General features: G+C 37.5%; 2 protein-coding genes across 3 annotated transcripts in view; both read left to right on the forward strand.

Annotated features, from left to right (window-relative positions):
* The first annotated feature begins 1,185 nt into the window (after positions 1 to 1,185).
* On the forward strand, positions 1,186 to 13,602 carry LOC127520478 (galactosylgalactosylxylosylprotein 3-beta-glucuronosyltransferase 1-like). Its single transcript, XM_051908606.1, has 8 exons — positions 1,186 to 1,407; positions 4,875 to 5,048; positions 5,139 to 5,364; positions 6,956 to 7,020; positions 8,328 to 8,446; positions 11,454 to 11,965; positions 12,040 to 12,336; positions 12,454 to 13,602. The coding sequence occupies exons 5-8, from the start codon at positions 8,335 to 8,337 to the stop codon at positions 12,538 to 12,540; spliced, it is 1,008 nt and encodes a 335-aa protein (XP_051764566.1). The 5' UTR covers positions 1,186 to 1,407; positions 4,875 to 5,048; positions 5,139 to 5,364; positions 6,956 to 7,020; positions 8,328 to 8,334; the 3' UTR covers positions 12,541 to 13,602.
* Positions 13,603 to 13,741: 139 nt separating this feature from the next.
* LOC127520479 (galactosylgalactosylxylosylprotein 3-beta-glucuronosyltransferase 1-like) overlaps positions 13,742 to 17,495 on the forward strand; it is a 44,401-nt gene continuing 40,647 nt past the window's right edge. For both annotated transcript variants that reach the window (XM_051908608.1, XM_051908607.1), the window contains exon 1: positions 13,742 to 14,686. In XM_051908608.1, the coding sequence (XP_051764568.1) occupies positions 14,575 to 14,686 (112 nt within the window). In that variant the 5' untranslated portion in view covers positions 13,742 to 14,574. The remainder of the gene's footprint in view (positions 14,687 to 17,495) is intronic.

Raw genomic sequence — 17,495 nt, forward strand, 5'->3', positions numbered from 1 at the left:
ACTATATTCATTGGTTTTTCTCATTGTGATGAATGATTATGGGAATTTGGCCTTTGTGTTTACACATGTTTGTACTCCTGTGAAACAGGAAGTCATGGCTGGACAATTTCATATTCATGATCACCCTGGTGTGCTACAAAAAGTAAATTATATGAATGGGAATATACTTCAGAGATATTTTACTTGTAAGAATTTCTAGGAGTGCCAGTAATTGTGACCAACATGTATTGGAGAAAAACATTTATTTCATAATGTAAGTTTCCCCCCACTTTCAATTGTTTTACTTAAATGAAAGGTTAGAACTTTGTGAATTTTTTGAATGAAAGATCAAAAGGATAAACAATGAAGATTTATTTTCACAGCCGCCTTTGCTCATATTTACTAAGGGTGCCAATATTAGTGGTGGGCACTGTATTATATTGTTAATTGAAATTATTATATAACTTATTCAGATTTCCACTTTGACAACTTACCCCATATAGTGTGATAACATGTTGGCGAATTTCGTCAGACAAAATCAGCCCTGAGAAATATCCACTTGGAGTACAATATGTGACCTCAAAATTTCAGTGCTAATATCTAAACTGAAAAACACTGGTAACCTAAAAGTGATAACATCGAAAATTAACAGATTTTATTAAAAAATATGCCCTATTATCGCTGAATTAACCTAAATACATTAATTTGTAACTGCGCTTTATTTTTCGTGAAGAATTTTGTTGCGCATCAGCTGTGATAAACAGACATCCACTCGCATTGCGTGTGTAACAATGGCCAGATAGTGAGAGTTTTGCAGTTAAACCACTGCACACTGACGACCACTAGAGAATTTGGTGGTTAGCGTAATTGTTAATGATTCGCCTCGCATGCCAGCAGTGATCGGGACGGGGTTCAAGACCGACTCGGAGCAGGGTGGTTAGGATTGGAGTGTGAGTTTTGGAGGCAGAACAATGAAGAGAGGGGTGGGTGTGTTTGGGTTGATTTCAAATATCAATAATGTCCAACAGCATTGTTAAAAATCTACTTACCGCACCTTTAATGCCTAATGTCTCTATAACGGATGTGTCCGCACATGGAATTTTTCAGAAATCAACATGTTTCAACTTATGTGTGTTTGTACATATGTGTGTGTGTGTGTGTGTGTGTGTGTGTGTGTGTGAGTGAGACATACAGAGAGAGAAAGAGAGAAGCAGCACAGGATGCTTTACTCCTCTTCAGATAAGGTTATGTTACACTGTATGTCTTGTTTTCTTTGTTTTGTAAAAACAACATTTTAGATTAGAATGTGCCTTTAAATTTTCTTTTTTTTATTATTATCTAAAAGCATTTGCAGGAGCAAGGGAAGAAAAACAAAAACGAGTGAAGAATTTGTACAGGGTGGGACTCAGCTCACTTGAAGGCATTCAGGTATGATAATATCTTCATCTACAATCAATATACTGAAAAATCATTAGTTCATACTCTGCTATTGTAAATATAATTTCTAAAATTACAGAATTACAGACCCAGTCACATGGAAGTGCTGCGCTAAGGATTTTGACAAGGCTGTTTAATACGTCGCTGAATGTTTCTTTTCTGGGTTTAGTCTTTACAGCTCAGAAACTGTGATTACTGTAGCACGTGAACGTGACCGTGCAGGGTTATCTATCTGCTTCACTGAAGGCATCGATTAGGACAGTTAGAGGGTGTTTTTAAACTCAGCTGTGACATGTGCACAGACATCAATAAATGGACATCAGCCAAACTGCCCCAGGAGCTCACAGCACTGTCCCGTGAAGTAAAGTATTGCATTAATAGCTTTTAATGACCTAATTAAATGATTTAGTGACAGATGCCACTTAAAATTAGGTCTCTTAAAACTAAAAGCCACTAAAACTGGTCTCTTGGTTTTTGTGTGATTTGTCAGTTTAACCAGGGCAGGGCATTTTCAGGTTCTGTATTTGCACATCTTTTGTGCAGATTGGATTGAGGAGGAAATCTCATGTTGAAACAATACACATCAGTACGAGAGAGAGGGGGGAGGGAGAGAGGGAGAACAGAGCAGAGGAGCAGTGTCAGTGCGAACCGTCTGTCGTTTTTTTTTACAAGCGATCTGCCACCAGATTTGTTCCATCTGTTGCCATAGCAACAGTCATTATGCATACTTTCAGATCGTAGAGTTAGTATTCAGGAACTGACGATATTTGTACCTGTAGTATTATTGTAAAAAATGGTTCACAAATGTTCTCTATTTGCTATTTAAATGGGACTGAAATCTGAAAAGTGAAAGCGGGAAAAAGTTAAATCTCACTGTCTGATTTCAACCTCAGTCTGATGAAAAAAAAAAAAAACTCATCTCGTCCGGAGTATTTTATTGCTTTGGCTGATCTTGTTTTGATTTCCACCATAGTCTGATATCTCACTTCGATCTACACCCCAGTCTGATTTCACTTTCTGATATCCAGTTTTATGATTTCACTGACAGTCTTATTTCATCATCTAGTCTCCACCTCAGTTTGATTTCACTGTCTGCCAGTCTGATTTTACTATCTGATTTCCTCCTCAGTCTGATCTCCACCTGTGTCTGATTTCTACCTCAGTCTGATTTTAATTTCTCACAGTCTGTTTTACTGATTTCCACTTCAGTTTGATTTCACTTTCTAATTTACACCTCAGTAGTATATCTACTCTATAGTACATCTACTCCCCAGTCTGATTTCACTTTCTGTTATCTTGGTTTATGATTTCACCATCTGATCTCCACCTCAGTCTGATTTCAATGTCTGATTTCTATCACAGTTAGTCTAATATTGACCTGAGTTTGATTTCACTCTCTGATTTCCACCTGATTTTGCAGTCTGATCTTCACCTCTGTCTGATTTCTACCTCAATCTGATTCCATTGTCTCATAGCCACTTCAGTATGATTTTACTTTCTGACAGTCTGATTTCACTCCCTGATATCCACCACATCCTGATTTCACTGACAGTCTGATTTCATTCTCTAATTTCCACCTCAGTCTGATTTCACAGTTTTATCTCCACCTGAGTCTGATTTCATCATCTTATCTCCACTTTGGTCTATCTTACTTTTGGATATCTTACTCTGATCTACACCCCAGTCTGACTTCACTTTCTGATATCCAGTTTTATGATTTCACTGATTTCAACCTGAGTTTGATTTCACTGTCTGCCAGTCTGATTTCCTCCTCAGTCTGATCTCCACCTGTGTCTGATTTTTACCTCAGTCTGATTTTACTTTCTGATAGTCTGATTTCCACCTCAGTTTGATTGCACTTCCTAATCTACACCTCAGTCATACTGTATATCTCGCTCTCATCTACACTCCAGTCCGATTTCACTTTCTGATATCTTGGTTTATGATTTTACTCTTTGAGAGCCAATCTCCACATCAGTCTGATTTCAATGTCTGATTTTCATCTCATTTTGTCTTTACTGTCTAATATCGACCCAAGATTGATTTCACTCCCTAATTTGTGTCTGATTTTACAGTCTGATCTTCACCTCTTTCTGATTTCTACCTCAGTCCAATTCCACTGTCTCATTGCCACTTAAGTATGATTTTACTTTCTGACAGTCTGATTTCACATCCTGATTTACTGATTTCTTTCTCTGATTTGTAGCTGAGTCTGATTTCAGTGTGTGATCCCCACCTGAGACTGATTTCACAGTCTCATCTACATCAGAGTCTGATGTCATCATCTTATCTTCCCTTTGGTCTGATATGTCATTTTGATCTGCACCTCAGTCTGATTACACTTTCTGATATGCAGCTTGAGTTCACTGTCTGACAGTCTGATTTTACTATCCGATCTCCACCTCAGTCTGATTTCCAGCTCATTTTGACTTTACTGTCTGATATCAACTCGAGTCTGATTTCACTCTCTGATTTCCAACTCAGGCTGATTTTGCAGTCTGATCTCCACCTCTATCCGATTTCTACCTCAGTCTGATTCCACTGTCTCATAGCCACTTCAGTATGATTTTACATTCTGTCTGATTTCACTGCCTGATATCCACCACATCCTGATTTCACTGTCTGATATACTGATTTCTTTCTCTGAGTCTGATTTCATTGTGTGATCCCCACCTGAGTCTGATTTCACAGTCTCATCTCCACCAGAGTCTGATTTCATCATCTTATCTCCACTTTGGTCTGATATCTCATTCTGCACCTCAGTCTGATTCCACTTTCTGATATGCAGCTTAATAAGTTCACTGTCTGACAGTCTGATTTTACTATCCAATCTCCACCTGTTTCACTTTACTATCTGATATCATCTCGAGTTTGATTTCACTCTCTGATTTCCAACTCAGGCTGATTTTGCAGTTTGATCTCCACCTCTGTCTGATTTCTACCTCAATCCGATTCCATTGTCTCATAGCCACTTCATGATTTTACTTTCTGAAAGTCTGATTTCACTATCTGATCCACCACATCCTGATTTCACTGTCTGACGGTCTGATTTCATTCTTTGATTTCCACCTCAGTCTGGTTGGATAGTAAAATCAGTCTCCACTGGAGTCTGATTTCATCATCTTATCTCCACTCTGATCTACACCCCAGTCTGATTTCACTTTCTGATATCTAGCTTTGATTTCACTTGACAGTCTGATTTCACCATCCAGTCTCCACCTCAGTACTGTCTGATATCAACCCGAGTCTGATTTCACTCTATGATTTGCATTCTTATCTCCTCCTGTCTGATTTCCACCTCAGTCTGAATATACTTTCTGACAGTCTGATTTCACTCCTTGACGTCCACCACAGTTTGCTTTTACTGTCCGATTTCCATCTCCATCTGATTTCACTGCCTAATCTCCAGTTCACTCTGATTTTGCTGTCTAATTTTTTGCGTCCTCTTTTAAACTCAGCCTCTTCACAGTGATTGAGGCAGACCATGGCAGCTTTACTCAAGTGGGATGATCTGATCTGTGATAAATACACAGGAAAGACATTGTGTGATGATCATGAGGAAAACTCTCACTTCACAGAATCTCAGAGCAGTCTCAGAAACTTCATGGATAAAACAAAGCCTCATTCTTGAGGTAATATTATTGTATTCCTCATGTTTTGAGAATTTCAGTTGATGACGTTGTTGATGATTGCCCTTTGTTTCTGCTGCCATCTCCCATCAGCATCCACAATTGCAGTCTTTGTTGTCTGAATGAGAGGACACATTCTTCTAGAGGGATGACCCCTCATCCCCCTGCTGGCCCTGGCAGTGCTGACACCAGCCCAGCAGCCGTCTCTCTCTCTCTGTCTCTTATTGTCTTTTCTCTCTCAAAGGCCAGCAGCAGGATATCTGACTGATACACAGTGTGTAAATGGTCACGTCAAGGCGACGAGAGATAGGTGGAAAATGTAAGTATATCTGGCTTTAATATAAAAACTTTAAATGCTGATATGCTTTCCTCTTAAATGCAAAAGTGTGAGATGTATGGTGTTTAAATGTTTTATTGTCACCGTTTTAAAAATTCACAATTGCTAAGCTTTTTAATGCGAGCTTGAGTTGTGCTGAATATATAGAGCTTCAGTTTTCTCTTACAGCCAGTTTTAGCAACAAATCCATATCTCCATCTGGGACACACGCACAATAAACAAACCGAGACAAGTGCGAGGCACCAAGCAGTGCTGCCTTTTTATTGGTTGTTTAAATGTTTGTCTAAACAGTAAGGAGTGAATCTGGGCCTCTTGCATAAGCAATGGGGACAGGCAAGCGATTATGATGCTCATGAAGTATCTTCAGAAAGATTAAAGCATTGATCGTGTAGAAAATGTAAAGGAGTTTTGGTTATTTGACAGTTTTGGAGAACATTATGAATGAATCTCATGAAATCATGTCCATAATGAAAAGATTTGTTTGCATTATGCCATTAATTTCATGACAAATAAGCACATTCCTCCACATTCATTTTTTAAATTTGTTTATTTTTATTTTTCCTTTTATAAATTTGAATTTAGCATAATGTCAGGACAAAAATACTTCCATGTTGTATAAATACTATTAGCCTATGTTAAATTCTTATTATATATACATTTACGTATATATAATATGAATATATACAAATATTTATAAATACCTAAATATATATAATTTTATTATATTATTGATAACATTATAAGGTTTCATTTGTTAACATTAGTAAACATGAACTAACAATGAAAAATACTTCTAAAGCATTTATTAATCTTAGTTAATGTTAATTTTTAGCATTTAATAATACATTATTAAAATCAAAAGATGTATCTGTTCATATTATTTAACGGACCTGATCTAACATGAACTAACAATGAACTGTTGTATTTTTATTAACTAACATTAACAAAGATTCATAAATACTGTAATAGATGTGTTGTTCATTGTTAATTAATGCATTAACTTATATGAACTAATGGAACCTTATTTTAGAGTGTTACCATATTATTTATATTGTAAATTAAGAAATTAGAATATTATAATTTGTTAAATATTAATGTGCCATTATGCAGTTTTACTGGCTTAAGACAAGATAAAATACTTCAGCTCAATTCAGAGGCTTCAGTCTGATTCCCTGGCGGCGCTCATTATTTTGTGGCTTACTGAGACACACAATGGTCTGACCTAAATCTAACACCCAAATAATTGACAGAGATAGAATGTATGTGTGTGTGTGTGTTTACGGTTTTCAGAGCTGCTCTGTTCCTGAGCAGAGTTCTCATTCATTAATCTCCCTGTTTGACATGTTTGTCTGAAATTCTTATGGACAGAATGACCTGCCAAACCATAGAGAATGTTCAGCATGAATTTTTATGGCATGACATGCTGACCAGGAATTCATATCTGGAATATATATTTGTTCCAGTTATGCTCTAAAATATTTCACTATCTATTATATATTTTTCATTATTTGAAATTGTACATCAAATGATTACAGTTTTTGATATCTGAGTATAATGTGATTATGTGATGCAGTTCCTGATGGAGTTGCTCAGACATTGACTGCTGCTGGGACTATGAAAAGAGAGGGATAAACACCGGTAAGCTCATTTAACATGCAGAGAAACAAAAAAACATCTCTATCATAGAGAATGTCCTGCTGGAGTATCTACTGAAGACGTGAAATTGAAGACACATACTCAAACACCTCTTAAGAGACCTGAGATTGAGAGAATGCATTAGAATTTTTAGTATCTTCAAATTTGTATTCAGTTTAAAGCTTATGCTGACCTATTTTCTGGGAAAAAGAAGCTGCAGAGGATCTCTCTTTTCTTCCCTCCAGACTTTTTTCAAGTAGAACCTGACTTAGCTCATCCTAAAAGCTATGAATCGCTATGCTGAACAATACAAGGATATGTGCAGTGATGACAGCAAATGTTTCAATAATTAACCCTAAGTATGTTGATAGTGATTTTTACCTTAGCAAATGGCACTTATAAAGCAAGGCTGCTCGATTATGGTTAGGTCATGGTTATTTAAAAGTTACACATTGACTTTTAGTTAAACATCATGCATTTATTGAACTTTAAAAAACACTTTAAATATATTTCAACTGGAAAACAAATAGAAATTTAAAAAAAAAAAAGTAAATTATCTTCAACATATTCAAAAATTCGAATTATTTTCCAAATATATTTGAATTATTCTTATATCAATCCATTTATGAATGTTCTTTTTATCCATAATATCTTTTAATATCATATACTCATAGCTCATATACTCATATCCATCTATTCAATTCAGACATTTAGTTCACAGCTGCTTTAAAAATATATATAATGTCTACATTTTGTTGCCACTTCTTCAGAATTTGAGACATGCTACTTCCTTTCTTATTTCTGTCTGCCAAGTCTGTTACCCTGTCTGATGTCAAATATTGCATGAGCCCTCAAGAGTGTTAAAACCACTGTTTAGCAACACTTGCAGAATGTAGTACCAAAGGGGATAGACCTGATTCTTAGAAATGTTTTTTTTTTTTTTTTTTTTTTGACATGATTGATTTCCCAGTTCCTCATTTGATCTGAAATTATTTGTGTTTGTAAAGTTCCTACAGAGCTACTCTTTCTTGCTCTTGAATCTCGCTTGTAGCAGTAAGGGCATTTCTTCTTTTACTTTTGTGGCAATGTTATTTTACTCAGAGATATTGTTTTACAGACTGGTTTATTGTTACTTACTATTAAAAGCTGATTATTACTTGCAAATTTATTTAACCATTCATTGGTTTATTATTTTTATTATTAATTTTATTCATTACTTATGAATAAAATCATTTTCATCCATCACTTATTCGTCTGACTGGATCTCACTCTGTTTAATACCAATCCCTAAGATGACTTGTTTGCCACAGGTAAGACATGCCGAAGAGAAAGGACTTCCTGGCACTCGTTTTGATTGTGTTACCATGGACTTTACTCATCACATTTTGGCACCAACGTTCTGGCAACCCGTTGCTTCCAGTTCTGAAAGGTAAATACTAAGATCATTCTTTCAAATGCTACAAGTTATTTTAGGCATTTAATGGTATAGCATCTTACATTTTGGTGCCACTGGCACATGGCATTAGATGTTGTGGCTCATCCTGTTGCATATCTGGTTGCGAGTAGCATTTAGTACTGTCTTGTGTCAGGCTTTGTGAATGATTAAAAGCTGTTTGAAATCGTCCCCTATAGAGACAGAGCAACACGCGTCATAATCTGAAAACCACGCCCACCAGGGGGGAAAACAATCCCAACCGTCTCCATTGACTTTGTATTGCGTGAGGCTGCCTCCTTGTCATTTCTGACTTATAACAAGAAGCAGAACAATGTCTAAAAGCTGCTGTGTGACAAGGTGTACAGAAAACAAGCTAAAAAAACCCAGAACCAAAAACCCAGAAGTTTTTATAAGCTGTCGACCCAGAAAACGAGCGTTTAAGGACTAAAAAGTGGATACAGGCGATTGAGACAGAACGTGACATGTCATGTAATCAGCGACAGTAAATATAATATATAAAACTGACATTTGGATATTTGACTTAACAGTGACAAAATGTTTACTGCACACGTAGGCTTACTGAGGGATACTAAGTGTCAGGATCCCAAGATTTACCCATTCTTCCTGCTGATGCTTCACGTCTTATTGCCTGTATCTACTTTTGTCTCATTAAAGGTTGGCTTTTATGGTTCGGTAGCTTATAAAAACTTAGTTCTGGGTTTTTTTTAGCTTGTTTGCTGTACACCTTGTCACACAGCAGCTTTAAGGCATTGTTCTGTTTTCTGTTATAAGTCAGATATAACAAGGAGGCAGCCTCACGCAATACAAAGTCAATGGAGACGGATTGTTTTCCCCCCGGTGTGGGTGTGGCCTAAATGCGCTCTGTCTCTATAACCTCATTTACTATTCCCTACATTACTCCACTAAGGTCCTGTTTACACCTGGTATTAAGATGCATTTTTTTTTTTTTTCAGATCTTCAAAATAAGGCCCTGTTTACACCTGGTATTAACCCACATAGAAGGCGACATTCTCGTGACCTTGAGCAATGTTCCTTAAACATTCTCAAAAGGTTACGAAAATTCCTTTACAGAACATTAGGGACATTTCTAAAACATCCTCTTTTGGTAGTGAAAGTGCTGCAGTTCAAGGTTCCTTATATGACTTTAGGGGGACGTTCCATTTTGGTTATTTTATGGTCACATAAGAACGTTACAAAGAGGATATTTGGGACATTAACAGAACGTTCCCACACGAACCTCTGTTGGTCATTTAATGACATTCCCGATATGAGTTCAGGGGGACGTTCTATTTTGGTTATTTTATGGCCGTGCGAGAACGTTACAAAGAGGACATTTGGGAAGAACGTCCTATAGTAATAGTCCCCTAAACATTCCCAGAACATCCTGAATGTTCCCTGAAGGTCCACCAAATAACGTCCCCCAAACCTTAAAAAAACTCCACATTGTGACCGTCTCTGAAAGTTCTGTGAACGTTATCAGGTAACAGGCTAGATGTTGATGTTTTATAGAAAATAATAAAGTTTGAAGTCACCGTTATGGAGGTGAGTGCTTGCTTTAGATGGGATCTTGATTCTTGACATTTTAACATTAGATTTTCTCTGGCTGCTTTAACTGTGTTTCCAAAACACTCTTGTTACAGCAAAAATTGCTATAGAAATTCTGATCAGATGAATTTGGTTATTTAATGATGGTCATAATGGAGTATACTGATTCACCAATCCTTTCCAGAGTCTAAACTCTGTGTTAATGGTTAGTTTTTTCTTTTTTTATGAGTTTTGTCTTTTTTTAAAATTCATTATACAGACAGTTTTGAGCACTGTCTTTTATACTCACACAGACATCAAGAATCAGCGTATGAACCTCAACAATGGTGGCAATAAACAAAAATCTTTTTGTGACTTTAGTAGCTTGTTTTGTGATGCTCGGAGTTAATTTGTTTATCTGAAAATTGTCACCATTGTTGAAGTTCATACACTGAACAGTTGCTTTTGTAAGTCAATTTAGTTCTAATTTTCAATTCAATTTTTTGACAAGGGCAGCAGGGACATTCAGAGAATGTCCTGAATGTTCTGTGAAGGTCCGCCAAATAACGTCCCCCAACCCTTAAAAGAACTCCACATCGTGACCGTCTCGGAACGTACTGGGAACGTTACTAGGCAACATCCTTAACACCAGTGGGTCTAGCGGGGAAGATGCGTTTTGGTCGATCGGATCACAAGTAGACGAAGGAGACACATTCCTGTTTACACCTGGTGTTTTAATCTGTATCTTTTGCCTATTTTCAACCACTTCTTTGAGCGAAGGGTCTCTGGGTGGGTAAATATTTATTTATTTATTTATTTTTTAGATCTTTTGATCTAATGGACAAAAAAAATCAGTAATGCTAAAAGAACATTGTGCTTGGTACGTTTTTCGTCTTCAAACCAAACTTGGGTCTTCAGCCGACAAAGTTTAAATCCTGTCTGGCTAGCACACTTCCTACAATGTTTAAGCATTCAGTCAGTAGGTGGTATTTTGTGGCTGTTCGAATGCATTCGATCACATGAGCGTCTACACTACGAAATCAATCCGGTCGAATGTGTTTTCGACTACGTCTGGAAGTGGTTGAAAGTGGACAAGCTCAAAACATTTTACACCCTGTTTACACCTGTATTTAGTGTCGTTCACTTGTGATCTGATCAACAAAAGCACATCTTAATACCAGGTGGAAACAGGGCCTTAAAAGCTTAGCTCACCCAAAAATGCAAATTCTGTCATTAATTACTCACCCTCATGTCGTTCCACACCCATAAGACTTTCGTTCATCTTCAGAACACAAATGAAATGATGAAATCTGAGAGATTTCTGCCCCTCCATAGACTGCTTTTGCAACTGGAACTTTGACGCTAACACACCTGTTTCAGTACACCTGATAATACCCACTTATACCTCCCTACTCTAAACTCTTGGAGAATTTTTTTCTTTTTTTTTGATGGACAGCTAACAGAACTGGGGTCGGTAAAGCTCACCAAAGAAGCTTTAGACTTCATGAGCCCTGCATCATAAAGAACAAGCACATCACTGAGATCACCCGGATGAAATACGTCTACAGCCACTCTCTACCCTGGTCTGATGCACTGCCAACTCTTCATGTAATAACTCCAACCTACAGTAGGCCTGTCCAGAAGGCAGAGTTGATCCGCCTCACTAACACTCTCCTACACGTCCCCAAACTTCACTGGCTAGTGGTGGAGGACGCGGCACAGAGGACGGCGATGGTGTCCAGACTGCTGGAGAACACGGGACTGAATTACACCCACTTGAATGTAGAGACTCCTTTGAATCTCAAAGTGTTGAAGAAGCCCAAAAATGCACGTATTCCACGTGGAACCATGCAGAGGAACCTGGCTCTCCGCTGGCTCAGGGAGAACATCAACTCCAGCTCGGGTCATAAAGGAGTTGTGTATTTTGCAGATGATGATAATACTTACAGCTTGGAGCTGTTTGAGGAGGTACAACACATTTGAACCTCTGTTCATTGTTTGTGTTTTTTCACATGACCTGTTCCATACTCTTTGTACCGCAGATGCGATGGACTCGTAAAGCATCTGTCTGGCCGGTCGCCTTCGTCGGAGGTCTCCGGTACGAGTCGCCAAAAATCAATTCTCAAGGCAAAGTGTTCGGCTGGAGGACGGTGTTTGACCCTCGTCGGCCTTTTGCCATCGACATGGCTGGGTTTGCAGTGAACCTTCAGCTCATCCTCAGCAAACCTCAAGCCTACTTTAAGCTAAAAGGGGTAAAAGGCGGATACCAGGAGAGCAGTTTGCTACAGGATCTGGTCACTCTCAGTGACCTGGAACCCAAAGCCTCTAACTGCACAAAGGTGAGTCCTAAACCTGAATCTTTATAACCTTACCAAATCTTTTTAGTTTCTTTTTTCTTTTGCAAAGTACAAGGCTTGTCAAAGCAAAAAGAAAAATGGGCTCTTCGTCTTTTTCAGGTACTGGTTTGGCACACCCGGACAGAAAGACCCTTGCTTGTGAATGAAGGAAAAAAGGGATTCACAAATGCCAGCGTGGAAGTATGATGAACTGCTGTCATGCATTTTTTTAATACCGAAGTATCCTGTCAAAATTGGACTAGCAGCAAGAAAGTATTATTCAGCACACTGAATTTAAACTGTCCCCTTGTCAAAGACAGACTTGAGTGTTTGACTAAGACACTCTCACTAAAGGGCAACTCTTAATTAAAAGGGATTTAATGGAAATGTAAAGAGTCAAACTCTTGAAAGCTTCGCAACAACTTTATTCCCATGTCTTTTGCACAGATTTTTGCCCTGTTTGCAGTCTGGATTAGTCTAACTGCCAAAAGTCAGAGCCTACCAATTTTAGGCAGTTAGAGTTAACCGATTTTGCCGAAACTTGCATGGTGGCCACTAACTCTGATTTTTTAGCTTGAGACTATAGATGCGTCCCAATTTGCGTACTTATGCACTATTCTATGAAGTTTTTAAGTACAAATAAGTACTTAATTTCCAAAAAGAAAAAGTGCACTTTAAATACCCGGATGATGCACTAAATTAACGGAAAAAACAAAGTGTGGAATGTTGGACACTTCATGCACTCAACTGTCACAGATTTAATTACGTAGCGGAGGGGGAGGGGGTATCGGACTCCGTTGTTAAATGACAAAATAACCTTTTACATTTCACGTACTACATGCATGAGTACATAGTGTATAGTGCGTCATTTGGGATGCAACTTATGATTCAGTCTAGTTGGAAGATATCAAACATGTTCGATATTTTGAGCCAATTTTAGAATGGATATCGTTTTCATTTGTCACAAATCTCCTAGCAACAAGGCACATGTTTCTTCGTGAGTTTGTTGTGTTGGAACCATAGATATATAAACATAGCTGCCTCATTATATATAAACATAGCTGCCTCATTAGTAGCTGTTTCTATTGGCCACTGTATGTAAGCACCGTTCCAAGATGGCAGGCTGATGTGTCTGGAGTGGTCGAATGTGGCATCTGTGTATACATATATCTATAGTTGGAACGACTTGACAATCTGGTAGTGTGTGATCCTGCAAGTGTATGATGTCCTGTTTTTCTCTGTGATCATTTATAAATTATGCAAAATGTATGATGCATTGTGTTTTTAAATTTCTTCAGATTTTAAAGGTTGTGTAATGATACATAACACTGCTGCACAACAACTTCGTTCTCATGCTCTGGAAAACTTCCATTCTAACAGAGCTTTACTATGCTGATTTGATGTGGGAGGTCAGGTACAATTTGGTTAAAAATAGTATTTGCAATGATGCAAACATCATTGCAATGCATTAACAAAAATGTAGCATCATTGCAATTGATACAAATTTTCTATTAATTGTTTAACAATCCAACATTGACAACTTTTTGTTCATTTAATTTTTTTTGTTCAGGCACTTTTCTTGCGACGAGAATACATTTAAGTTGGTCAGTGAAAATTTTCTTTGTACTTTTGTCAGTTAAGTAAAGGTTAAAGAGAATGAACAAATCACAGATTCTGGATTTTATTGCATTTTACAAAATGTCCCACCTTTTCTTGAAAAGAGGTTGTAGCCTATAATAAATTAATTTAAAATGTAGGCTACAAGTATGTTAAATCTGCCCTTGTTGTAAAAACCTGAACAGCTTTACAACGAGAGCACTTTTTTTAATAGGCCAGAACATTGCGATTTATGTTATGGTTTATTAGTTAATAATTGCCAGAGTTTTACTAGGGGAAAGAGCGTATTTACAACAGGATTTAAGTTCAAGTTTACTTCTGCATTCGTGTCATTTTGTGCAGATGCAAGTTAATATTACACCTATTGTTTTCGTCTGATTAATCTTATTTGGGTAGGCTATATTATACATTTGGGTGAGTTCATTAACCCTCTAGTAAAAGGCGTTATTTTATCAGTTCATCCAATTTCAGAATTTTTCTTAATCACAATTTTTTTTTCAAAAGGTATATTGCAAAACGGAATGTGGAACAAAAATCGTTATATCTCAATTATCGTGTTTTCATAATCGCTGCAAGCCAAAATTGGATTAATACCAAGCCCCACTTTTTTGACACAGGTAAGACATGCCGAAGAGAAAGGACATCCTTGAACTCGTTTTAGTTGTGCTACCATGGATTTTACTCATCACGCTTTGGCTCCAACGTCCTGGCAACTCGTTGCTTCCAGTTCCGAAGGGTAAATACTAACATCATTCAAGTTAATTTAGGCATTTAGTTTAGTGGTATGGTATCTTACTTTTTGGTGCCACTGGCACCAGGGGTGCCCCCAAGGGCCCAGTATGATTTTGCAGTGGGTACTATTAATTTAAATGCATAATGTAAATTCACAAGTTCATGAAGTGAAAGAAAATAAAATGCCACCAAAAAAGATTGTAGATTGATTGGCGTCACCAGAGTAGCCTAGCTGTTTCACTGCCCCTAAGAGTCTAAATAGAAATATCTACAGACCTGAATTTCAAATGTTATTTATAATTACTGTGAAGAGGGTAGGGTAGGGGTGTGCGATATATTTAGTCAGGCTTTCACTGTCTGACTTTAATATAGTTAATCAATTAAATATCACATGAAGAGTGCCGTTTTTCTCCAGAAATCAGTATGATAACAAATGTTATATTAATTTTATTCGTGTTTACATTTTAGACACCATTGCCTGTTTTTGCACAATTTCGCCAACGAATATAGTTCAAAACAAATCCACAGCCCTGTAATTGCATCCCTGAGCAACAAATGGCGGTGTTTCTTTACTGAATGCTTTTTGAACGAATCAGTTGAATCAATGAAAATTGGAAAATATAGGCAGGTGACGACGAGGGTGCTTCAGTTGAACAACAGTGAACTGCGGTCAGATGAGATGTTGTCAGGCTATGTCAGTAAAATTCTGAAAAATGAACATGTCTGTCCAATCAGCCGTTATACTGCGGCGCGCACTCAAGAATTGCATGCGCAAATGCGGCGCGCGCTACATATTAGCCTACTTTATTATAGCTTAAATGAACCGCAAAAGAAACTACGAGCATGCACCGTCGTTGTTCTGTTGTAAATTAAGTCATGAAATTATCAAACATGCGATTAAAACTGCCTCAAAACTGTGCGTGCATGTATGTATTTGTTGACATGGTTTTAAAGCTATTTATCCAATTTGTTGGCCTTAAAAGCAAATCCGATTGAATGTAGAAGTTTGTCTCTCGGTATTCTATTCAAAAGATCATGCATTCCTGTCAGAAATTAAGAAATAGTGTCATTGTAAATAGTGGTGCAAAGATCACCAGCGTTTGCCTTCTCATTTTGAAACACCACCGCACACCACTGATTATATATATATATATATATATATATATATATATATATAGGGTGCAATTTGTGAAAAAAACAGAGGGGGGATGTTTTGACTTTTTTTTGGGGGGGGGGGGGTCTTTTTTTCAAATACCACAGTGGAGCTATTTTGGCAGCTGTTACTAAAAAACAATAAATCTTCTGATTTAACCTTTAGATTTATAGATTACATAGCTTTGATCTTTGCACCACCATTTACAATGGCACTATTTCTTAATTTCTGACAGGAATGCATGATCTTTTGAATAGAATACCGAGAGACAAACTTCTACATTCAATCGCGTTTGCTCACATTTATTTTTGATCACAGTGCATACACATACAAACTTCTACTCCCAAAGTGCGCACATATGGAGAAATACACGTTTAGCTCAGATTTGTATATTGTATATTTCCCTGGTGTACACATGTGCATTTTAAGATGTTTTAAGGCCAACAAATTGGATAAATAGCTTTAAAACCACGTCAACAAATACATACATGCACGCACAGTTTTGAGGCAGTTTTAATCGCATGTTTGATCATTTCATGACTAGACGTTATTGTCCCTGTTACACAATTTTAAGTTAACATTACATAAAAAGAGAGACCAAATACAATTCTATTTTGTTATTTTTACACTATGTAATGTTCTATTTATTAAAACCAAGTATAAATTTAATCAAGTTAGTGTTTTTACACATTTTTACATTTATTCCAAAATAATAACTAAGGCAGTAACAATAACTAGGCAGTAACAATTTAAACAATATATATTATTTTTATACTAATATTAAGCTTTTATTTTAAATAGTCAATTTATTTTCAGCAGTCATCAAGCTTGTACACACTGGTCACTCACTCACAGACACAAAGATGTACCTTTTTTAATTTAACCACGCTGATTGCTCACTAAAAACCCCCTCAGTCATCATGTTTTCAGGCCATTTCGAGTTTGATTTTGACACAAAGCGGTGATATGTAAGTGACAGTTGTTTACTTACTTTTTAATTAGTCTTCCCATTAACGCCATCACGCCTCACGCCGATTCGACGAGAACGCGCACGAAAACAAGAGGCGGGATTTATCGCACGAACCAATCATGTCCAATCATAACCGATCATATCCAATCATAGCGCAATTGAGGCATTGCCTCCTCTCACGTGACTTTCCCCCATTCATTCTCAATTACCCCCCACTAAACCCACCGCATGCTTAGGGGGCTCTGCTTTGTTTCTATGAACTGAAGGGAGGCAGAGAGACGCGGACTCCCCGCTGTAACTCATCCAGTTTTTTTGAGGAGGCACTGCCTCCCTTGCCTCCTCGGAGGAAACGCCCCTGAGATACATACATATATATATATATATATGGGCCTATTTTTTTGTTGTTGTTGTTGTTGTTTTTGCCACCCCAAGATTTGCTGTGGCCTCGTCTGGCCACCGCTATTAAAATTTTCTGTGGGCGCCACTGACTGGCACATGCCGTTAGATGTTGTGGCACAGTTGCATATCTGGTTGTGAGTGTGTCAGGCTGACGGATGATATTTTTGGTGGTACTGTAGTAGCGATGTGGTGGTCTGATTTAACAGATTAGCTCACAAACATTAACGCGATACCTTTATGAAACGTATCTCTATTTTGTCAATAGGCCTACCATCTGGAATTAGCACATTA

This window comes from Ctenopharyngodon idella, chromosome 10, assembly GCF_019924925.1.
Source record: "Ctenopharyngodon idella isolate HZGC_01 chromosome 10, HZGC01, whole genome shotgun sequence".
Lineage (NCBI taxonomy): Eukaryota > Metazoa > Chordata > Actinopteri > Cypriniformes > Xenocyprididae > Ctenopharyngodon > Ctenopharyngodon idella.

What these genes read in the sequence shown, in the direction of transcription:
- LOC127520478 (XM_051908606.1), top strand. Translation starts at nt 8,335, where the DNA reads ATGCCGAAGAGAAAGGACTTCCTGGCACTCGTTTTGATTGTGTTACCA. An exon ending in GTTGCTTCCAGTTCTGAAAG is followed by an intron (nt 8,447 to 11,453) that starts GTAAATACTAAG and finishes TTTGATGGACAG; the next exon opens with CTAACAGAACTGGGGTCGGT. An exon ending in GCTTGGAGCTGTTTGAGGAG is followed by an intron (nt 11,966 to 12,039) that starts GTACAACACATT and finishes TTTGTACCGCAG; the next exon opens with ATGCGATGGACTCGTAAAGC.